This window comes from Melospiza melodia, chromosome 5 (genome assembly GCF_035770615.1).
Source record: "Melospiza melodia melodia isolate bMelMel2 chromosome 5, bMelMel2.pri, whole genome shotgun sequence".
NCBI classification, from domain to species: domain Eukaryota; kingdom Metazoa; phylum Chordata; class Aves; order Passeriformes; family Passerellidae; genus Melospiza; species Melospiza melodia.
The window spans coordinates 8,323,725-8,348,676 of NC_086198.1; the positions used below are offsets into that span (position 1 = coordinate 8,323,725).

Below are 24,952 nucleotides of genomic sequence, written 5' to 3' on the forward strand. Positions count from 1 at the left end.
CATTATGCATTGCCACTGCACAAATACACAGAATTATTAAATAACACTAGCAATGTGGACTTTGCCAAAAAGTATTTTATAAATGCCAACACTCGTGTAAAAAAAAAAAGGACCCAAACAACCAAAAACTGGCATCAAATGATGGATAGGCTGATTAGTTAAATACAATGTCCTTTTCAGGACTCTAATGAATCAAAAGTTATGAACTTTGAATTATGCTTTCAAATATTGCTCTCCTCAATCAGTTTAGTCTTTTCACGACATTTCAGAACTTAATATCTGGTATTTCCTATCAAAGAATATCCCTACATCATTAAATTAGTCCCTCAGAGACTTCTGGATGAGATTTTTACAAACAGAGGCTTGGTCTACCAGTGCACGAGCTGTTTCCACGTTGTGAAGTTGTACTTACTGCTTTGAAAATCAATCTCTGTCCCAAGAATCTCCTTCCTCTCTCCCTTCTATTAGAAACACAATTAAGCACTAATCATAAGTGATTCAATTTTGTAACTCATTATTGTTTTGGAAATCAAATTACTTTACAAAAAAAAGGTTGAATTTATTTGAAAATAATTTCTACAGTAAAAAATTAAATATGCATAGTTGAAAAATTAGAACTTTTCACCAGATTTGGATGCTGCTCCTACAGTTTTGGAGCTGGGTACTTGGAATTCAAGGCTTATGCATAGAAACAACACACAGATACACTCTTTAACTTGCTTTAAAACATACAATTTCAACTTTTTTCCTTTGAGATACAAAATTCTTCTGTAGGGTTTAAACAAGAATGAAAACCAAGTTTCTGCACAAAATAATTTCAGAGTTGGCTTCAAAGTTGCATGGAGACTTTCAGAAGGTTAAGAAAATAGCAAGAGATTGCTCTATTTCTGAAATATTAACCTGCCTGAGGAAGAAGAAAAAACTGTTCCAGAAACACCATGAAGCTATCTGCAGGAGGCACCTTTAAAATACAACCTGAAAGGATGACTATTCATAAAAAGAGCAGTGAAAAGGAGTTAAAATCACACTTATTTCTTATTCAGTACTAAAAATTCTAAGAGTATTATGATTTCATTTTGTATGTTAGCCTACTCTACTGGGCATAAATAGCAGTATTTTTTTGCTTCAAGGAGTAAGAGTTCTGCTTGCTTCCCTGATAACTTATATTTGGGGGGGCAAAAATGTCCTCATCACATGAGTTTAAGAAAAGATGCAGAACTTCCAAATCATCCCCCTTTACAGCTTCACAGTTAACAGAAAGATGCAGAATATACTGCCTCTGCAGAAGACAAAATGAAAGAATATAGGCTTCTAAAATGATGAGAAAGGAGAGCTGTGCTGGCACCGTTCCAGCCACTTGACAGCAAAAGCTGATTCATAAAAGCAGCAATTTGCTTGACCCTGTAGACATATCAACAATGTTTTATGCACCTAAGGGACACCACTGGCAATGCTCTGGTGAGTTACCAGGCTCTGTGCCTTCCAAACACATCCACAGCCTTGAAAATTGTCCTGAGAGATAATAACACAGGAGAAGTTAAGTGTCTCACAGACATCCCTTTGCTGGATTTAGGAAACAAAGCAGCAGCCTACTACTGCAATTTCTGGATCATAAAAGTAGCCCACCTCTAATTTTCTTCTCTTATAGGAAGTGCCAGAGAAAGTTAAAGCAAAACAAAGATTTTCAACCTTTTTTCCCCCCACTGGCTCTGTCAGCTCTCGCTCTCTTAACTAAGCTGCTTTTCAGATCTGACCTTTTCTTTGCCTTTATTAAAAAAGAAACTACAGCACTCACTGGGCCCCCAGGTAGTGACAAGACCTCTATAAGCTACCAGAACAAAACATTTCCCAGTGAAATTTACATAGTAATTGTCCTAGCCTGTCAAAGTATTAAATTTACAGCAACAAGCTTCAGTCACACCATGTTTCTGTTCCAATCTAGTCTTGTCAGCTGAGCCTGATTAAGTAGTGATAACTAGTAATTTCTCCTGCTATTTGACAAGGCTGTAAAATTAGCTTGGGTGTGAGCTGATGGCAGGGAAAGTAATCTTTATTTTCACAGTGACTCACAGCTGGGAAGAAAGCAGGCATTACTGCGTATGGGCCTCAATAAATGTCACAACACTTTACTAGAACAAATAAACCTCCTCCAAAACATAAGTAGGATTTTCATGAAAAAGAAGAAAAATAAATTGTACAGTAGAAATTGTTTGTGAAATTGCTACTAAATGCACTATCAACGTGTCTTGGGAACTGAGGAGGCAAAGGCCTGTGCTCTATGTAGACTTCCCTCAGCATGGGATTCATCAGAACTGATGGAGCTGAATTAGGGGCTTGTTACTCTGTGTCAAATTGCCTCATTTTGGCCTGTCATGTACAGTTTCTTCAGTAGCACTCTCTGTCTCTGAAGAAATCAAAGTCTGAATTTGCCTTGCTTTGTCCTTCAAACCAAAAAGTTCCTCTAACCAAGGGAAGAGCCCAAGAGTCAGATAAACTCTATTGACATAAAGCACGTTAATGTTTACAGAGTTTTGTTTGATGATATAGTGACTTATAAAATCTTCATCACTTATGGGAAGATGTTATAAATTTCAAAAATGATGAATATATTTTAAGAAATTTATCTACGCACCATATGTATGAAATCTAGGAGGCTTGGGAAATAATACATGTAGTCATTTTATACTATTGCAAAATTCCTCATTAGTAAGTGCACATAAGAAGGCATCCTAATACTCCAATTATATTTTAGCTTAACCTTGCACTTTGTTACTTGTGAATTCAAAAATAACATCAGACCAATTTATTTACTACATACACAAGCAAACACAAACAAAACACCCTCAAAACACTGTGTTATTTCTCTGATCTTCTCTTTAAAAAAAATCTAGTTAAAATTCATTAATTCAACCCTAGCATACTTATCTGATTGTCTCTCACAAGTAAGGCTGACCTCAATAAAAAGACCATCAATAAAAAGATCATCAATAACAAACCTCTCTTTCGAGTCTAAGGTCATTTTCACGGCTGAAGAAGAAACAGGATTAGAATTCAGGTTTTTGTCACTTCAAAGTGCATTTTAAAGCAAACTACTTCGGGAAAAAACCAACCTGTGACATTCAATTACCCTTTAAATTTCCGTTCCTAGTTATCTTATTACCACTTGCCCTTATACTCCAAAGGCACCCCATAGGCTCCTAGGAACCCTCTAAAAGCTCAGCCACTCCTCCCTCCTCAGCCACTTTTGCATCAGTCCTCAGGTACTTCTCTCAATTGCTGTGATATCATTCAAGAGCATTGAGACGAGCCTCAAACAGAGCTCAGTTCCCACAGCATTCAGGGGTACGCCCCCTCAGGCCCATGGACTTACTATGTCCAATTCGCTTAAGCATAAAATACGTACTTTTCAAAGACAGTCTTTCTGTGATCTACCATACCACTTCACCTCTCCTTTTCACTACAATATGTGGTCAGCCTTACACCTCTCAACACACCTGTACACAATAAAAGAGATAATGGGCAAGATAGGCCTAGATCTGACCAGTGTTTGTAATGCTGAAATCACAACTGGTAAGCAAGGGAACAAATGCTGCCAAAAAGTTGTTGGGCCTCATGGACCACATGTGCCAACAAGGTCAGTAAATTCTCATGTCTACTACCACATCCTGTGGCCAGCACAGCCTTCAGAAAATTGGAGCTCAAGAAGCTTACTCACAATCAAATCAGGCAAAATACAAGTTGTTTTCCCATTCCCGCATTGCTGCACATCTGCTGTCCTTTATTACATGAGGTGCAACAGCTAATTGTGTTGCCTTTGAGAATGTACTGCCAAGAGTGTACAACCTTACTGAGGTAAGGTGTACTGAGGCTCTTCATAAAACTACTATATTAACAACATATATCATCATGTTCTTCAATCACCTATGAACTTCAAAGATACAAAACCCCAGAATATCCCCCATTCCACACAAATCTTAGCAAAGTTGGATGTACTTTCCAATTTTACTGTTGTATTATTTGACAGTTAGAAGTTCAAGCTTTAACCACTGCCAAATGCTAATAGACTTGGCTATCCCAGATGTACAGAACTGGCTGGAGGGTAAATATTCTTCAGAATTCCTGTCCCCATTAAGTTCAGATTTCACAGTTATGTTTACTGCAGCTTGCTATCTTCTCAGCAGTGTGGTAGGATTTACTGGAGTCTAAGGAACATGAAGGCATCTAAATACACGAGAACTACTTCTCTCCATGTGAATAAACAGATTATTTCTTTTATCAAATAATTTTCAGTAAACAGAAACAGTCCCATCAGGCTTGGACTCTCCCCACTGGCCTATTTAACACTGCAGCCCATTTCTCAATAAAAGGAGAGTTGAGGAATCATCAATCTTCAGCCATATTTTTGCTGCTGCTGCCCTCAAAAAAAAAAGACACACTGGCACCCAGAAAACACTTGGGAATTATTCCATGTTATTTGTTCCTATCAATACATATCCTGCAGAGAAAGCGACAGCAGGCATGACAGAGACAGAAAGCCACAGGTTTTCTTGGGTATAAAATATTCCTGATCCTGTTTTGAGGAGCTGCACTTCAAATGGGATGCCCTGCAGCAATTGCAGAGAACGATCTGGTTGGGTTTGGAAATGGGGACACTGCCTATCATGTTTTGGACCACATGACTTTTCACATTATTCAGCAAATACACAAAACAGTTTGAAAAGCACAGTAACAATCTCTAGCTTTTCCACTACCCACTGAAAACACACCTTGAGTTTAAGCAGGTTTCTCTGTGGCCAGATAAATTAGGCTAATACGAGTTATCAGCAATATGAAGCAATGCAATGCGTATGTGTGCCTGAAGACATTTCTGATTCCCCAAAATGAATGAGAAGTAGAAAAAGCCTTCTACTATCTTTGTATCTTCTTCACCATATCATCAAAAATTCAACAGATCAACAGAAATAACCAATTACGTCAATAAGATTTGTTAAATATTTTTAAGTTCAGCATACTTAAATAGTTAATCTTATTCTTTTTTTTTTTTTTTTTTTTTAGCAAGGCAGGACAACCCAAGCCTGTCTTTAAGATGATAGACTGCAGAGGGAATTAACTGGAATTTATCTTGCAGCATTGGATTAAAGACAAATTTATGTTTTAGGGACAATATGCAGAGGCTAGATTGTGACAAATGCACTGTATTTATAAAAAGAAAGTAACTGAATACAATGCAATAATTAGTTTTTTAGGAGATTCAGATATTTACTACTGCCTGCCTATGTACCTAACTATATCCCTTTCCCATGAGTTTAGTAAAACTAGAACACTTTGCAAAGTGTACTAAAACACAGAGATTAAGAACAACTCCAACTCGGTTAATTCTGCAACTACTCTAAAGAAACACAAAAATGGAGCCAATCAAAAAACATACTGCCTGGAGAAATCCCATTACATACTCATTTTAGCCTCTTTTAAAAATACAAGGGAGAGCAACCACACTGTATTCAAATGTTTTGAGAGAGAACCATTCAGGCACTCTCTCAGCTTCTGCTACTGAAAAGGAGAGTTTCAGTTATGCAGAATCCATGGAATGAAATTTGGTTTTGTTATTAGAAAGAAATAAAATCTCATTACTGTTCAGGACACAGAAGATGTAACCAGCCCTTAGCTAAACACGCTTTGATTATGAAAATGCATTTCTTCTGAAGGTTGTGAAAAATTTAATGCCTAAGAAAAATGAGCATAGTTCAGACTTCTAAAAAGGAATATTGCTGGGAGTGACAGTGAAGGGCCAGAACTTCACACATCACCAGCAAGACCAGCAGAAAAGTGTTGGAAACACTGACTCCAGCCCATACAGGCTAAAAACTAGACATTATAATAATCAGGTTGGACATTTTTAATGTACAAGAAGAATGCTAAGAATTTCATTACCAAATGAATCTATCTAAGGGAAACCTGAAAAGAATGAGATTTCTTGTGATAGATGACTCAGGCAAACTGGGGAGTATTTGCACATCTGATCTAAGACTACCAAGACATAAAATCATAGAATAGCTTGAGCTGGAAGGGATTCACAAGGATCAGCAAGGCTCTGCACAGGAATCACTCCAAGAATCACACCATTTGTCTTAGAGCATTTTCCAAACATTTCTTGAAGTCTGTCAGGCTTGGTGCTGTGACCACTTTCCTGGGGAGCCTGGTCCAGTGCCTGATCTCCCTCTGAGTAAAAAACACCTTTAATCTAATATCCAACCTAAACCTCCCCTGACACAGCTTCATGCCATTCTTTAGAGTCCTGCCACTGGTTACCAGAGAAGAGAGAACAAGGCCTGCCCAGCTTCTTTCCCTCCTGAGGCAGACTGCAATGAGGTCTCCACTCTGTCTCCTCCAGGCTGAACAAACCAAGTGACCTCAGCCACATCTCATACAGCTTCACCTTTACATCCTTCATCTTCATGATACTGCTCTGGATGCTCTCCAGTAGCTTTTTTATCCCTCTTACATGGTGGTACTGTACACAGGACTCCAAGTGAGGCTGCACCAGCACAGAGCAGGACAATCCCTCCCCTTGACTGGCTTGCAATGCTGTGCTTGATGCACTCCAGGATATGGTTATCAGCAATTAATCTACAAATTTTAGATAAAAGGAGATCTGTTTTGAAATTAAAATATACAAACATACAAAACAAAGTATTTTAATTATAAAGCTTGCAAATGTATTGGTATCAGGGACTAACTTTAATTTCTTGAGTCAATAATGAAAAGCTTAAAAAAATGATTGTCTAGTATAAAGAGACTTAGGAGCTTGAAACAGGATAGGTCACAAAATTTATATTCACTGTTCAGACTAGATGATTGCAATCCTTCCCCCAAGTCTCATTAAAATCACATTTAGAATGCTATTCCAAATGCGAGTCAGATTCAGTTTTATTTGTTTGAAAAGCTGGTATGAATAGCAGAATATTTGATAATGTGGAGAAGATAAGAATTAATTTCAATTGGTACATTCACTATTAGAACAAGTAGCATTTCTCTTTCTACAATAGAAAATAATACTGCCAACTTTTTCCCTAGCATTTGCAAGTTTGTTATATTCTAGACTACACAAAGCAGTTGAAAACAGAAGTGAATGAAAATAAGAAAACTTCTTCTGGGTTTTGAAATATTTCTTATATTGGTATAGAATTTCTAACCCCTAAATATCAATTCCATTGCTTTCTCTCAATACTACCCAAAACTCAATGCTAGCTTTCACTTTGCGTGACCAGAACTCTTATTTTCACTAAATCAGTCCTGAAACCAAATAAACTAAGGTGATAAGCCTCTTTCAGATTGTTATTTAGAATTAGAGGGGGAAAAGAAGTAGTTCTTTTCTGTGATTGCTTCTTTGTTTAAACTTAAAGACATGGGTGATGGTGGGCAGAGAACAGAAAATTACCTAATGTAGCTTGGCACCCACTGTGCCAAGGCTTTCACACAAGAGTGGAACAGAAACAAGACATCGAACACCACTCAGAAATGGAAAAAACATTCTTTGAGCACAGCTATGAGAGACAGAAAAAAGCATGGGAGATATTAGAAGGATGCAATAAAAACATATTATAGATGCAGGAAAGGTCAAGTCAGCCTTAGAATAGAAGTTAAATGTTTCACCACACAATTTTTTTTACAGTACATGCATTTTACTGCCTTAAAAAGGAAAGAAGAATCAATCATAGCATCTTGCTGAAGCACTATAAATATCACAGGAAAAACAAAAGAGTGTTATTAAACACATTTGAAAACTTGAATTTCTGAGAGCTCAATCATCTAAGCATTTGTTTAGTTCCACCCATCCCCCTGCAGAAGGTGTTATTTGCAGATCCTTAGCCCAAATTCCCAAGTAACTCAGAAAAAGAAAGTTTATTTGGATTAAAAAGAACAAGTTTTTTCTGCTGCCTTTGCATACTTCCCAGAAAATCAAACACTTGTAAGTGGTTCTTCAAGTTTCTTTGGTTTGACTTCGGAATATAATATTTTTGAAGTTATTTCAGAAGAATGTAGAAAATACTGCAGCTGCTGTTTCAATTTAAGTAAGTTTTTATTCAAATTACAGGATTTACCACTCAGTTTTGTTACATTTGAAGGCTAATTTTGTGGATTTTCTCTACTAAGGGAAATAAAACCATTCTATTTGGTTCTATAAAATATATCAGAGACAGTATTTCCAGGAAATACATCTTCCACAGAAGATAACCATTTTCGCTGTGCAAATGGCATACACTAAATAGAGACAGAGGGTCAAAACTCAAAGTTTACAATACTAGCATCTCCCATAAATTTGCATAAGATGACAGCTAAAGGCCTCAAAGCAGTTAGAAGCCAAACCCTTTAAAACGTTCAAAAGATGGCCAAACTAGACCTGCCTGCAATACCACACCTGATTTGTCTGCTATGTTACTGAGGAGAACCCTTTTCTAAAGACAGAAATTACATAGTTTTCCAATAGTTTGTCTGAAAGCAACTCTATTAGCGCCACAGTTTAGCCCCAGCCTCTAGCACAGACGACACACAAATTCATTAAGAAAATTAACTCTACCCCAGCCAAACCCAGCACAATGTCATGTGACACAATGTGAACTAGTTTGCATTTCATACACCCTTCTGAAGAGAGGAGACACTTCCAACAACGAAGTGCAGTTTGAGAGTGACCATACTTAACACACAGCGGCCAAGAGATTTGCTTGTTTCTAACAGTAGGTCAGAAAGCACTGTCAGACTTCCATGGCTCTTGGAAGTTCAAGAAATACACTTGCTTCAAGGTATGGCCATCAAAAGTATTGAGCCCAGCTTTGTCACCTTAATTAAGACACTACTTAGTAGGCAATTATAGCACAAGAACATTTTTTCTCTTTATCTCTAGATGGTAAGTGATACAGCCAATTAACTAATGGGCTACTTGTATTATGTGTTTAACATGAGGAAGGTTAGAAGGCCATGACTCCAGTCAGTTCAGTCAGGACACTACTAAAGCACCCACCACAGGAGATTTTACTGAATGCCACAGGAACCTGGCTGAATTGGAACATGGAAACAATGCAGGCACCTCAAGCTTCCCAAATGGGATGCTTAGGAGCAAGTCAGAAAAAGACTTGTGCTGGGGAAAAGAGGGCGGTCTGGTGTGGCACTGACTTGTTCCTAACACGTCACTTCTGACAACACATCACTTCTGGGGACACACACGGAAATGTCACGGACTGCGAGGACAGCAGCAGGTGAGAAAGAAGTTGCCAAAAGTCCAATTTACAAAAGCACAAAGGGATGACAAGCCTGACAACTTCCTTTTGTGTCTAATCATTATCCTCTGCAGTTTTGCTAACAAGGAGGTTGCTTGATGAACACGTTAATTATAGTAACAATGTAATCTACCACAGCTTCAATGCTATACAGCTGTACATTTGAACTCAAACTTCTTGGAAGCACTCATTATATCATTTCACCTAATTTGTCAACGCAGAATGTAAAGAATGCATATAAAACATACAGCTTGTTATAAAAAAATATTTCTTTTTACTTAATCCTATGCAAACAATCCTAATATATTGTTTACAAATTAAGAGAGAAACAGTTTTTTTCCTCAAAACAATGCAATAATTAAATTAGGCAATTAACAATCAAAATTTAATCAGAAACATCTCTAAAAAAAAGGTTAATTCCTCTGCTGTGAATTTCTTCTTTTAAACTCTTACTATGCAAATATTTATATAGTATTAATTCTTTGAAAAAGACAATTGCACATTTGGCATAAAAATGTGCTAGCTGCCATGATGTTTCTCTTCCCCCTGCACTGAGAACTTCTGTCAAGCTGTGAAGTTCCGCTGTGTTCTCTGACAACTTTTCCTATCAAAATAAGTTAAGAAGTGGGACAATATCTTAACATGGATCGTTGTATAAGAGAGAGAATTGTATCTGCAGGAAAATACAAACACAGTCATGGAGACAACTAGTTTTGTCTCACCTTTCCCCCGTACATTAGTTGCATAACATCCAATTAAAAGAGTGGGAAAATACCAGCTAAGGAGACAATCAAATCAGCTCCCTCTTCAGAGTTCAGTTTCAGAATGACTCTAGAGGACAAGAACCTGGAGCCTACAATGGCAATAGGGTCCCTTTTCCTGTCAAAGATAGGGAGTTCTACTCTTTATATAAAGGAGCCAAACATTAAGCAACATGAAAAGCAACTCAGGTTTGCTGTATGACAATTTTAAGTCAATGGTTATTTTCCAGAATAACCTTAATCCCATTTCTCTGTGTTGTATTAATGCTTTAGGGAATAATGCCACCACGTGCCCCCAAATTCTGTCTGCTCATCATGCATGTTCTTTTTTTTACACAATTCTACACAGCATAAATCAGCTGATGTATCAGCACTCAGCAGCTATTGCATTGTTTTAACTTTTTATGTAACAAAACAGAAGAAAGACTCCGCAATCACCAACAAAAATTATATAAAAGTTGTCACTCAGCTCCCCAGCCCAAAGATCTGCAGCTATTAGCCAAATGAGAACATGAGAAATTATGTGAATCCTTTTTATCCCAATTCACTACACAGAAATTTAATAAAAATCATTCTGTAATGAAAATAGGCCTTTTATATTCTTAATGTGTAACTAATCAGATGAGAAGTCACTTTAAAAGACAGAGCACATGATTTAACAACAGTGGTAAATTTTCCAGTTCCTGTAAAATGAAATTATTGGTTTGTGTTGACTGGTTATGCTTTACCTTTCTAGAAAATATATTTAGAGATACACAAAGATAAAATCTTAAAGATTAAATAGTCCAGGAAACAGTTTACATACTTGGGATGTCGGATGTCTGGCAGGGACCGTTCCAGTGCTATGTTGTTGCTAACAAAAATGTTGAAGCCATTTTCCCTATAAGCAGAATCATCATGGTCTTCCTCTGTAAGAGGGTAGGGTTTCCCATGTTCACCTTTCCCTATAACAAAACAAAACAATTATTTACCTCAAGTGGACAGCAAAAAATGTACTACGAAGACAAAAAGAAGTCACACTGAACTTCAATTAGTACACTGTGCCTGGAACACCTCAAAGAAATCCCTTGCAATGTCTTTAGCAATACTCCTGTTACTTTCAATACAAAACCAGAAAGCAGGTACAAGCAAGATTCAAAAGCCCCTCTGATGTCACACAATTCATCTAACTTTCCTCTACTCAGACACACAATCAGGTTAAAGCCACTTTATATAGAAAAAAATTCAATAGTAAATTAAGATAAGACCTTTCTTTTCCATAATAAAATTATGCACAAATGGATCAATTGCAGTGATACGCCCTTTGGTTACTATGAGGAACTTGGTTACTGAGTTATTTTACATTACAGCACACCTAACACCAATTCATGTTTTCAGAATGTAACTTCAGCACTGAAGTTTAGGGTGTCCAGCCTTCCAGAAGAAACTATAAGGAAACCTGATGTTTTGCTCCAGGCTCCTTGAACACCCTTGCACTCCTAGGGACAAGACAGATGTACTCAGTATTTCTAACACCACAGCACTGTGGAGCTGGTTTCAGAAACTGGTCACTTTGTGCTTCCCCAAAGAAATTATCTGCTTGTTCCCTAGTAAAGCACAGAATTTTTAGTCCAGCTTTTTATTCCCAAGTTAGTTCTCATCATCAGTCACTTGGCTTGCTTAGTACCTACCTCAGGCTACTATACCTCTACCTCTTGCAGCAAGAGAGCAGAGAACCAAAAAAAAGGAAGCAGTTCAAAGAAAATCAGAAAATAAAATGCTTCAAATCTTCTCAACTACTTTTATTCTTGCAGAGGATGTACTCTTCAGAGTTTCAAAACCCTTCAAGCCTACACAGGTTCTCAAGAACATATGCTTTCCTTTACATCTCATTGATCAGTTTATAACCTCTCTGTCCGTCTACCACCAGGCTCCCTCTTAAGAAAATACTCCTTTTACCTGGGCTCTTATAGAGAAATTAATCAGCTGGATTCAATAAGTGATCCAGGGCATGTGATCCTCAGCTAATCAGGAGCAGCTACAGGAGTGGATGAAGAGGAAAGCAACCAGAGGCTGAGCAAACATCCAGTGGTATTCTTAACGCCCATAAGGCTCTGTTAGTGCCCCTATTTCACACTGCACTAGCACAAGACATTAAAAACACAGAATATGCAATTAAAGGTGCTGTAGTGACTCAATTTTAGATTTTTTTTCCAGCTAAAATTTTAATTTTTTTATTCTAAAATTTGTGCATATATTTACAACTTCATTTAAATTCTTAATGAAAACAATTACTGTTACTTAAAAAAGGGGGGGGGAGAATTAATTCTTATCAGGAAACCCTTTCTCTTTATGCTATTTCATTACTAATAGGTATTTTGTCATTTTTATCCCCAAATGCATGCAACACACTAACATAACCCAAAATCTGAGACTAAGCTTCTATGTGACTCTTTATGATTTCATACTAATAATGGGGAGGAGCTATGATTCTATAAAAGCAGCTAATGAGTCAAAGTACTACTCCAAATTCAATGGCATAATTGTATCAAATATGATTCATAATAAAGTAACACTAAGTTAATGTCATTCAACCAAAGACATAAAAATTTTAGCCCCTCTCTTTCAGCATACATTCTACATAAGCCAAAAGTGAATATTTTAACTGGTTATTAATAAGAATTCTATCCAGGTAGTTATTAATATTGTGAACATTCTGAAATAAATTACCTGTATGATTAAAACATACTATTGCAAATAATTTTTTACTATAAAATTTTCTGTATATTCCAGCTATTCACCCTGTGTGAAGAGAGGTGGATTCTTGCTTTGCTTTTCTTAAACGAGTGCATTTGGCTCCTCAGCAGACGAGTATTTGTCCTAAAAGTTTTCTTCATAATGTCCCTTGCCAGTGAAACTGAAGACAAGCATTCTTAAAACAGTTTTCCATTCTTCCCCATCAAATAAAAAGCAATATCACTGTGTATAAGCCAAAAGTATAGATAGCATGGTTGTTATCTAGATCAACTCAGGAATGGGCAGAACATTCCCCTACCATGCTGTTTAAGTATTTGCCCAAATTGCTTTTGCACTTATGCAGTAGAGTTCAGCCATGAAGTGCACTAGAAGGTGCAAAGCATTACTCTGTCCCAACAAAATTCCTTTAGCAAAATACCCATGTATGGCACAAACAGAGGCTTATGCATTTTTTAAAATGTCATAAGTATTTCTCCCAGCTTTTTGTCTGCCTGCTCTCTCACGCTGCAGTTCCTCCTGATTAACTAGGGATCATTAGCTAGGAGAGCCATCTATCAGATCCAGCTGGAAGCAGTTGGCTAATTTCTCTGAAACAGCTTTGGTAAAAAGAGACCATTCCTTATGAAGAACCTTGGAAGGAGAGAAATAGAGAGCTGAGAAGATAAGCATTAAAAAAATCAGTACAACTTTTGGTGACCATTAGGCTTGAAGGATTCCCTTTGTAGAGAAAAGTGCCATGCATGAGCTACCCAGCATTAAAAAAACATCATAAGCGCAGAAAACTCTCCTGTCACTGATTCACCTTCCTAGATGGCTGACAGTAATTTCCATCACTGCACAGTGGTTTGGAGGTGGACCTATATGCCAGGATAAAAAGGGGAAATCTCACAATGCAAGAAGAGGAAAATTCTGGTGAAAAGGACCCTGATTAAGTATAATTTTAAGTATAATTACTGGCTACAGAAGACTGCTTTAAATCTATTGATAGACAGATGTAAGCCCTCTTATCCTGTCTCTTCTGTCTGAAGGCAAAACAGCAATACAGAAAGTGCAACAAGGCTATAAAGTACTGGAGGAACTGAGAGTAAAAAAACGAATGATGGATTTTTTGCCCCTTTATATCCAAAAGGAGACTCATCTAAATGTGACAGATACAACCAACCCAGCACTAACACTTGATACTAAATCTCTGAGGCTGGATTACAATTGCAAAGTAAAAATAACCTCATAAGCTAAGGACAATCAGAAGTTTTAGTTGAGGATTTTGATTTGTCAAGGAAGGAAGAAACCCAATAGCACAAGAATGACATAGAGATTCAAACCGGGCCCAAAAATCCCATCAAATGCTCCACTGCATGGGAAGCTCACAGCAATGTTTAATTCATACAGTGCTGTCTTACCTTTGTGATTACAGAATTATTAGTCTGATTTTTAATTTCAGTAATCAATGTAAGCAAGCATGAAAATATGCTAGGTTTTCCTCTTAAGGCACTGTGATGTTTTTGGAGTTAACATCTCTACATTGCTTAGTACTGTGTTATTTTAAGGCTTCTAATACATCATCTTAAAATGACTCTCCATAGGTACTCGCATAAAAAAAAAGGATAAAGTAAGATATTGAAGGCATCGAGATAAAGTACTGGCTTGGCCAAGTATTAGAGACTCTACAAGGGTTTTTTAGCCCTACTCAGGGATGTTACAGTCTCCTGGGAAACCATACACTGTATACCCAGCCCTAAAAATGCTCATTCTATGCTTGACAACTTGTGATAACTGATAGTTCAAGGACACCTCAGTTAGGCACCTCCTGCTCATATATAATGCAGATACAGCAGGAGGAGAATTAGCCCTCTTGTTCAACAGATGGTTCAAAGGGAAGATGATTAAGGTGAAACAAGAAAAAAAAAAAGCATTCTGTATACTCAGTACAAAAATCTAATTGCAGAATAATGGGTCTGGATCAGCCACATTAGTTGTCAGGTACTATAATTATAAAGGGAACAGAGATGTTGTTGGCAAAATAGATCAACAGTAGATCAGTTTGAAAATGCAACAGGAGTGCTGCATATTCCATATGCAATAGATAGGGGACCTTGCTTAAAACTATAAACAACAAATCAAGTGACAACAGGTTCTCATTTCAGGGACTTCTGGGTTTTCTTCTGGGGTTTTGTTTTTATAATTCAGATGAACTTCATTTATAATTCAGCAGGCATGGTAAGAAAATGGCTTTGCCATATAAGTTTAATAAGTTAAGCAACTGCTTAACATCTTAACACAGGAAACCAAGTGGATAAAGAACATAAGCCATTCACTGTCTGTGGGGAAGAACTGTGTACAAATCTGAATTATTTACTGTTTATACTCACTGCTATTAGTTTACTCAGGCATGACTACCCAGCCATACCAAGTCAAGACTATAATTCACATAAGTATTTAAGCAGAGCCTTTAATTCAAGCATTCAAGCAAGCTTTGACCCTAAAACAGTAGTAGGGAATAAGAATTCTCCATGTGCTAAATGTTTTAGTATACATAAAGATTTTATTTTATTATGTAAACCTATAAATAATTAAGTCTTCTTACTTGTAGTGCATTTTATTGTTTTGGATAAGTTAATTCTGCCATTCTTTCAAATATATATTAGGAATTATCTCCAAATATTCCACTGAGAATCTATCACAGTTTGGCTGCGCTCATCACACATAGACTCCAAGCTCACCCTCTCTCATGGAAGTTTTCACAGTGAGAAACAGATGTTTAATCTTGTCCTAGAGCAATCTTGTGATACAGAAATGAAGTCCCCTGAGGAGAGAGTGACTGTGCAAAGGTAGACGGAGAAACACGAATTCCAAATGAATGCAGTCACACCTCAGTCTCAAAGAAAGAGTGTGAAAGTAAAATTGGAAATAAAGATCAGCAACAGAACAAAAACACTTAAGTCAGATCTTTCATCATTTTGACACATAAATATTCATGAAAAAAACCCTTTTTGATCTTTGATATGGCAACGGACCAAGTCAGAGGGCAAAAACCCTGTTTAAAGAAATCTGTGGTATTTTACATAATTTCTGAAATTTTCGTAGTGCAAAGCTGTCTATAAGTCTCCCATCTTTCACTGCAGAGATTGACTTCACATTATTTAGATAAGTAAAACAGATTAGCAACTCAAACTGTGAGCACATTCTGCTTTTTTGGAAGTGAATTTCCATTTGAGTACCATGAAAAATAATTGTATTCCTTATTTTTCCTTTTCCTCACAGACAGGAGGGCAGGGTGCAGAAATGACCTTCTCCTTTCATATTAGAAAAGGAGTTGCTTGTTTTGAGCAAATGCTTTTGTGGTTTTTCGCATTTATGTTAATTTCCAATAAAATGGATGAAAATTTTAACTTAATAAATGCATGAATGATCTTCGACAATTTGTTACTGAGACAGAAAATTAAAACTGCATTTCTCACATGAATTTCCTTCATATCAACTGGAACTACCCAGCTTGCAAAAAATGTGTAGGTGTATATTTACATGTACATAAAATGGCTTTTCAGATTGAAAGTAAAGAACATTTTTTTTTTTAACTGTATTAATAGTAAAACAATGGAAAAGTAAAACAATAGTAAAACAATCCAGGGAACATGTATAGGCATGCAAGAAATGATAACAAGCCTCAGAAAGATGATTGATACAGCTCTGGTCATCTATTAAGATGGATTCCAACCTTAAATTTCTATGAATGCTATGAGAAATAGGAGGAGAACTGACTAAAGGTTCCCTCAGAGTCAATAAAAATTGCATCAGAAACTGGAGTATATTTATTTCAAGTTTATTCTACTTTTCCTAAACTTCTCAGAGTATCTCACTCAGTTGTACAATTTCATTACCCAAATTCATATTATAGGGAAAGGAATTAAATTGATTTTAAATCAATGGAAATAGGATCAAAAGTATCTTTTAAAAAATACTTTATCACTACCTTGTAGCAGCTTAAAAATGCACTACAGTAAGATTTACAACACTTCTAATTATTTATTACATAACTGTCAAGGTCTGAGGCAATATAAAAAGCTTTTTCTTAGCATTACAGAAGTTATCAAATCTTACGCAAAAACCCTGTCAAGGAAATCCTGAACAATAAATTTTCAAGCAAGAATAAATGATTTCTTTATAAATATATAATAGAATTCATTTATTACAGATTCAATATCAAACTACTACAGAAAACAGTCAAAAATTCACTCAGTTTTCTGTGAGAAAGCATTTAAGTCCCTAGTATTTAATCTATGTTCATATGACAGTAGTACATAGAGATTTTCTTTTCCAAGGATCATGCTGTCCTTGCTGAGTGGTATAGAGATGTTATCGGGAGCAAGTATGAGGCTTTGTGCTCTCTGGATTGCTGCTACAGTAATATGATGTCAGCAGGAGAAACATGAACTAAATTCCTTCTCTCTTCAGCAACAGTTTTGTACAAATAGCACAGGTTGGCAGAAGAAGGGAGAAAAACCATATAACTTTAAATTTTGTCCTCTGACTGCCTTCTCACATCCAGAACTAAATGCTGAACAATCAAACCACAAGAACAAAAGTCCAAGAAAACCTTCAATCAACCAAACATAAAACCAACAGAGAAAAACACGATCCCTAAAAAAAAATTTAGAAGAGTACATTCAAATTGTAGTGTAGTTGGATCTTTGTAGTATTGTTTGCTTATCATTCACATGAGATAAAAATTAAAGGAACCTTTTTTTTAAAGGATTCATTTTGTGTTACAAACACAAAATGAAATCCCTACTTATAGTAGTGAGGTGTTCTGCCATTCCTGAACCCAGAGTGGGTAGGAAGCAGGTACAGGAAAAGCATTTCCAGGGGAGGGAATGAGAAGCACAAATAGGAACCTCTCAGATGAACTTATTTCACATGTTTGAGAAGCATTTTTATAAAAAAGAATGTCCAAGTGAAAAAAAAAAAAAAGTAAATTACAGCTTTGTATTAAATATAATTTCCAGATTTCCACAGACTTAACAGGCCTAGGCCAACTCTTCATGGTATGATGTGGGTCCAACTGCAAGGAAGAAATGCGACAACATTTTTTTGTTAGGACTTCATGAAGCCACAGAAGCCGATTACCAATATCCAGTACACATCAAGGACATGCTAGCATTTCATGTGCATCTTTTTAAAGTGGAAACTAAATGACAGAGGGTCGGGCTGAGCAGCACAAAAATGAGCAGCAGTAGTGGCAGTGAGCAGAAGAATGAACGAGTGCACCAAGTGGAGCAAGCAACAGCAACATCTGGCAGAGTGTCAAAACCCCCAGGTCACAGCACAAAGCTCTGGAAACTTCAGCTGGGGCTTGTTGCCTCACAGGACTCCACAGCTCCCACGAGTAAGGCAGGCTTTGGCTCAGGAATGGGGAAACATCAGCTGGCCCAGCTGTTGCCTTGACAAAGAGGATTGAAAAATTTTTATTGTTATAACTTTAGGAACTGGCTCTTACATGTTACAGTAATAAAATACTGTTTGCTGAGTTAATTAATTTGCAAGAATAAAAATCTTAAATAATAATTAATTAATAAAATTAATCTCAGTGCTCTTGAGATTAATTCTTGCAGGTATCTAGGCATTTTACTACATGTCACTTTAAAATACAACCTGGCCTTTACTGTTGGCAGTGGTATCCCAGCACAAAAAGTGAATTATACAGGTAACCATTAGAAAAATCCAACTCTGTATCTTTCAAATAACCAATATGAAATTATTTATTCAGAAACAAGAACTTGTAGTTTATCTTAAATATGTGCATTTTTTCAATTAGTAATTTTCAATTAATCACTAATTAATTTCTAAATCTTACAGCCTGTGCTTTATGGAGTATTAAAGTATCCCTCCCCTTTTTCATTCATTTGAAACATTAAAAATGCTGCCTTTAAATTTCCAACATCGTCACTGCAGAGTAAAATTACAGTGTGTATGTGTCTGAGGGAAGTGATTGCTTTAAAATATATCACGAGCTAAACCAGTGGGATTCTTTTGTTTTAGCAGAAGAATGACTGCATAAGAACCCTGAAAAGTCAACTGTCCAAAGGCTCGAATAAAAATTTCACAAAAAGTAGCAATATAATTTTTCTTAAAATTTATGGCTTTTAAAACTTGCTGCAAGTACTGCAATGGCTTGCTGAGTGGAAAGACTCATTCTAACCCATTCTAACCCCTCATTTCCACTTTAATAAATCTAGCAAAAATAAAAGAAAAAAACAGACTGCATTATTTGGTTTGTCCAGTGTGTTTAGAATGCCACAGTGTACAATGCAAGATAAGCAGCAACACATGCTGGTTTGATATGAGTTGCTCTATCACTGCAGCAGAGAAGCAATATCCTCAGTAGCATTCTGCAGGCTGAGCTGAATCTAATCATAACTCTGTAGCCAAGGGATGCACAGTACATCTTCTATTTAGTCTAACTACTTATCACCAAATGCCACAGCCACCAGAATGTTTTTTTCATTTAACATTAGACTGGCTGTAGACCATTAATCAGAGCCAAACACTGAATGAGCAAGCATGTGAGAAACAGAATTCAACCATAAAAAAGGCTTCACAGTTTCGGTTAGTAACTGAAGGACCTGCTAGGATAAAATGAATCTACTATGGAACATGACCTGAAAAAAAATCTACTAATAATGGTAAGGTGTTTGTTTCTATACTTAAATGAATTAATTCATTTTAGTATAAAATGTGTCAAGAATGGCCTTCTAATAGTCTCTAATACCAGAAGTCTTACTAATTAATGTGTATGGTCAAGCTGATACTCCGAAAAAGCTCAAACAAAAATGTTCATAACAGGATTAGATACAGGAAGCAAACAGATCCACAAAATTAATGCAAAATTACAGTTACACAGATAGTGGTTCAGAAAACTCCAAAATAAAAAATGATAGGGTCATAACAGCTGTAATTAACATAAGAGTTATCCTTGCTCCTCTATTTTTCTTCATTATAAGACATATTATTACCATGTGATGTTTACCATATACTATCACAGGAAAAAAAATAGGATGCTCCATGGAACAAATTTCTTAATATGTAATTCTTCTTATTTTTTTTTTTCATTGATTCAAACTAAACTGGCCCCAGAAACTGGCTTTGTGGCTGCCACATGAAGATGGAATAACCTGTAAAAAATGAGTGTGAGTAACAATGCAGTCATTCTTGTACATGAAGCAGGAGGATGTATGTCCTCCAAAGAATACATGAGATGTCACAACTCCCAGTAAATTTGGATTTAACCTGTAGGGCCTCTACAAAAAAATCCTGCAACAAAACAAACCATGAACAGCCGCAAAAAAACCAGCAACAAATACATAAATATACATACATACATATATATAAAATAACCATTCTTACATATGGAGATAGTAAATATTCACAGTTAAAGTCTGAGGCAGACCCAAGAAGCAGAACTCAGCCATCTGATTCCCCACATGGTGACTCAGTGACAAGGACAAACTTATTCCTTCTGCAAATCTGAGAAGAATGCCAATAAGCAAGCAGTGTTTGCAAGTTTCTCAGGTAGTACAGAAATGGTTTATTGCTTTTTTAGGTCTGTTCAAATTTATACATTATAAGCTGAGTAAGCAAATAAGTACTCGGGAAAATATAAAAAACAGGCACCCCTACAAATTCAGAGATATAAGAATTACCATCACGGCAAGCAATACAAAACCCAGATGAACAACTGAGATAAGTGATGCCAAGTTCTTGGGACTGGCCTGCCTAAGTCCTTCTGCTTTACTTAGAACAAAATGCATTTTGTTCTGTCACACCCAAAGCAGCACTTTGAATCTCAATGTCCTTCTTTTTTTCATGTTTTCTTTTGGCAAATCAGACACATTACTCTTGTGAAAGCTTTCAATACTACATGTACTGCTCCATATATTCCCTATCACTGCACTTCCCGGCCACTGCCCTTCCTTGTTCTTATAAAAGATACTAATGCTGCAATCGTTAGTATTGCCTTTTATCACTCATTTTTAAATGCATGGTTTTTAAAATGGTTTAAAATGCATTTTTTATTTTGAAGAGCCTTTCAACTGACTGACATTCCTGTGGTAAGGAGAGCTAAAGTTAATGCTTGATCTGTTCTGAGCTCAGCACAGCTCTCCACAGCCCTTCTCCTCCCTTCCCATCAATTCACATCTTTTTGAATAATACAAGTCTAATAAATTCCAACTATTTTTCAAATGCCTGACACAAATTTGAGCAAATTTCCTGTACTAAAGTCAACTGAAATTTTCAGTCAGTATATGCTGTAGAATCATGCAGAGGCAGAAGTGGAGACTTCATGAACCACCTTCAGCCAGGATCTGAACAAATTTTCAACTAATCAGTTTAAAATATTTTCTATTCAAAAGGACAACTTAACAATTACAGAACACAACTAAACATTTATCCCAAGGCCACATTTATGCACAATTCAGTTGGAACCTAATATATCCATTGGGAACTTTTCTGAAAAAGTTAACTTATTGAAAACTGATGTCTGGATTCAGCCAAAAGTATTTTCTGATTCTTTTAAAAAAAAATTGTTGATACCTGGGTTAAGAGAAGCAAATAAAAAAAAAATTTTGGAAGCCAAAATTTTTTAATTGCAGTATTTTTTTTCCAAATCTTATATAAATTCTAGAACTTGACAAAAATTAATAAAGGCTAGACATTCAAGTTAAAAATTTTGGTTTTGACCCAAAACAATACTTTCTAATTTTATCGCAGATAGAAAATGGGTCAAGTACTAGCCCAAAGGCTCACATGTACACCGCTCAAAATTTCAGGTGTATATAAAGAAAGTCCCTAAAAATTTCTTTCTTACTGAGAAAATTAAAAAAAAAAGTTAAATGCCATTATGCAGATTTATGATGTATTTATGCAGCACATAACACTCTGAATTCTACTTATGGCTGTATGATCAAGAGCCCCTCAATAAATCCATTTTTTGAGGAGAAAAATCTTTAGCAACCATGTTAAGAGAGCAAGAATTCACAGCCCTCCATAACCATAGGTAACAAAGGAATAGGATGTAAATCAGAGACCTCCTTTAACTGTAGGTTTTGTTTCAGATGCATTACCAGAAATTACACCATTAAATTTGTCAGGTATATTTAAAACTAGAAAAGCAGAAAGAAAAAAAATCACCACACCTCACATTTTCCACAGAGGAAAAAACCCACTTTGTTTGTCTATTCTCTTGCTATTCATTCATCTCTGCATGTCATGTGATTTAACTTAGAGAAACTGTTTCTGCATATATTTAAAATTTAATTTTTCCTGTACTTGCTTAAATAGTAAAGCAACACCTTTACAATAGTGAGAGAAATTACGACAAAGGACTTGAACTGGATTAGAAACTGATGTTCTACTGTGTTGATTTTATCCTGGCTGGATGCCAGGTGCTCACCAAAGCCACTCCATCATTCCCCTCCTCAGCTGGACAGGGGAGACAAAATATAATAAAAGGCTTGTGGGTTGAGATAAGGGCAGGGAGAGATCAATCACTAACTGCTCTCATGGGTAAAACAGACTCAAATTGGAGAAAAATTATCTTATTGCCAAGAAATGCTGAGGGTCTCAAAACTTCTACGGATGACTTCAGATGCGTCCAAAAAAGAAGAAAAAAGGTGAAAACATTAATTTTATCACCATTTCTTACAGTTTTTAAAAAGTTGTTGATTGTATAAACCGGGGGGGGGGGGGGGGGGGGGGAAAGTAATTTCAATACCAGGCTGAAGTGGCAGTATGTTAGTAACTTGCTTAACTTACTCATTAACAGCAGCTAATTAAAATGCCAGCCCTCCAGAACTTTAACTACTCAAAGCTTTCACTCTTTTTGTGAGGCACAGGAAGTTTGGAATTTCTTTATAGTACAACCAATTTAGTGAAAGCTGGGAACAAAGTAGGCTGGAAAAAAAATGCAAATAATCTAACATTAGTTTAGAGGCTTCTTTTTTTCGTGTGACAATATTAGAAATAGATTGTTCTCTCAGTGAAGAAATCTTTGAAGTATTCAAGATTTGGGAGCACAACAAATTCAGTACTCTTTTAGGAAGTCTGCAACTTGCCCTCTGGAGACTACTCCTTCCCCACTTTACACACCAGTACTCCCTGTATTTCACATCAGTCTCATCATTTGTTAAATGGCATGGAAAGAAAACGCAAGAAGCAAGCAAAACTAACCTCATATACATTCACAGTGGTTTCCAAAACAATCACAAGGTATCCAATTACTTAGCATGTAAAATAGAAGTAATGGTCAGGGTAACCTGAAATTACTTCAGCTGTCTTTTAAAAATATAAAAATGTAAACCATTTAATGAGAAACTTCAAGAGAAAGACTGTTTCTGTGTTTTAAGAATACCTATATTGAAACTTAAATATACATCTTGATTTTTTTTAAAGCTGAGCATTTTTCCACTGAAACTCCCAGCAAGTTTTACTATTTAAATTTCAACATCACCTGCAGAACTTTTAATCAAGATTGGCTAAAAAAAAAAGTAAAGAAGTTTATTTCTACCTTGCAGTCAGCAGAACTGTCACACAGGTTTGCAGATGTCACTCCTAGAAATGTGGTTTCATTTTCTACTTTCTTTATATTAAGAGGAGGACAGATTTCCCTAGACAACACTTCACTGCAAGCATGCAGGGCAGACAACTTTACGTTACACAATCCCATCCAAAAGGTAGCTCTGTTCCTTGAGAAGCAGTGATTATAGGGCATAATTTGATGAGCTAGTGTCTATAAAGCAAATTATAGCAAAACGATCATACATCTCTGCCTTTTCACATATACTCGCTGGATGTCAGACAAATAGTTTCACCAGTGCAATAATTTTCCTCTGTCAGCTTATTTAATGAAAACAGGAAGGAAAAGAAAGAAAGTCACCTTACACATATTTCAGTCATAAACTGTATTGAGATAACTATACTAGACTTCTGTACTTGCAAGCTTAATTCACATCCTCAAAAGAAAGAAAGAAGCTATGACAGGAACATAGGCACTATTTATTGGGTTGGTTTGGCTTTTTTTTCAGGAATGCCAAGCATCTTGACTTCTTGAAGACCAAAAGGCTAAAACCAAAATTCCAAAAATGTTTTTGTGAATGTAACGACATTTGCTTCTCTGTATTTGAGTTTTCACAGCAAACTAAGCAACGTTTCTTTGTTCCACTGAGTCAAGCAATAATTGCCCTGAACTGACAAACTCGATCATTTTTACACCCATCACAAGAATTAATAAAATCAATTTAGATGGTCTGTAGAGCTCTCCTCATCTTTCTACACAGACAGGTCTACCCTGAAGGTCTCTAAGCTGTTTGGTTGTTCCAAACTCTCTCTGCAAATGAGCCCTATGTTTTTCAAGACTAGGCAGATAAAAATCCCTTCTCCAGAATTACTACAAAACTTCTCCTTAAAAAAACAACCGAACATAAAACCAAACCAGCCAAGTATCTACATGGAACTCCTACTAAATATTACTTAGATAGCCCTGAAAATGTTTAAGCACAAAGAGAAAGATGCCTAACAGCCAAAAAATGAACTATCATTCTAGAGTGCAAGTGCCAAATTAAAAGGTCCATTTTAGCTGAGAGGCCCTCTCATACCCTCCCTCCCAAAAAAAAACCCAAACACAAAATTTATCAAGTCATGTTTCTTTTTTAAGACAGCAACTCTGTTAAATCCCCAAGTATTACCCATTAAATACATTCACCAATATCACCTCCTGAGCACTAATACTGATTTAAGTCCCTGAAGACAGGTCTTCACCGCTATGCACAACCAGAAATACTATACTTGGACTACCACAAGCAGATGGCATGTGCTGCTACTTTTCTTTTAATTCTGTTTTTGTTTTGACTTGTTTCTTTCTTTCTTTCTTTCTTTTTAAAATTGTGTGAGCACTTAAATCAACATTCAAATACAATAGGAGAAGGTACTAGAGAGTAAACTTTGGTTTGTTAAGGATTTGAAACCACATATCCCCACACAGATAAAAATACAGTGAAAGACAACAACCTAGTAACTTAAACAATTTTTCTAGGAGAGCACTTCTTGAATTCTGGATACTAGTTTCATTCAAGAATATGTGTCACTGATACAGTGAGAGGCAATAGATAGTTATCACCAAGTTTCTGG

General features: G+C 36.3%; 1 protein-coding gene across 1 annotated transcript in view; it reads right to left on the bottom strand.

The window, feature by feature from the left end:
• GALNTL6 (polypeptide N-acetylgalactosaminyltransferase like 6) overlaps positions 1-24,952 on the bottom strand; it is a 430,140-nt gene that overhangs the window by 244,037 nt on the left and 161,151 nt on the right. Inside the window, exon 3 of the mRNA XM_063156201.1 lies at positions 10,842-10,980. Within this exon, the coding sequence (XP_063012271.1) occupies positions 10,842-10,980 (139 nt within the window). The remainder of the gene's footprint in view (positions 1-10,841; positions 10,981-24,952) is intronic.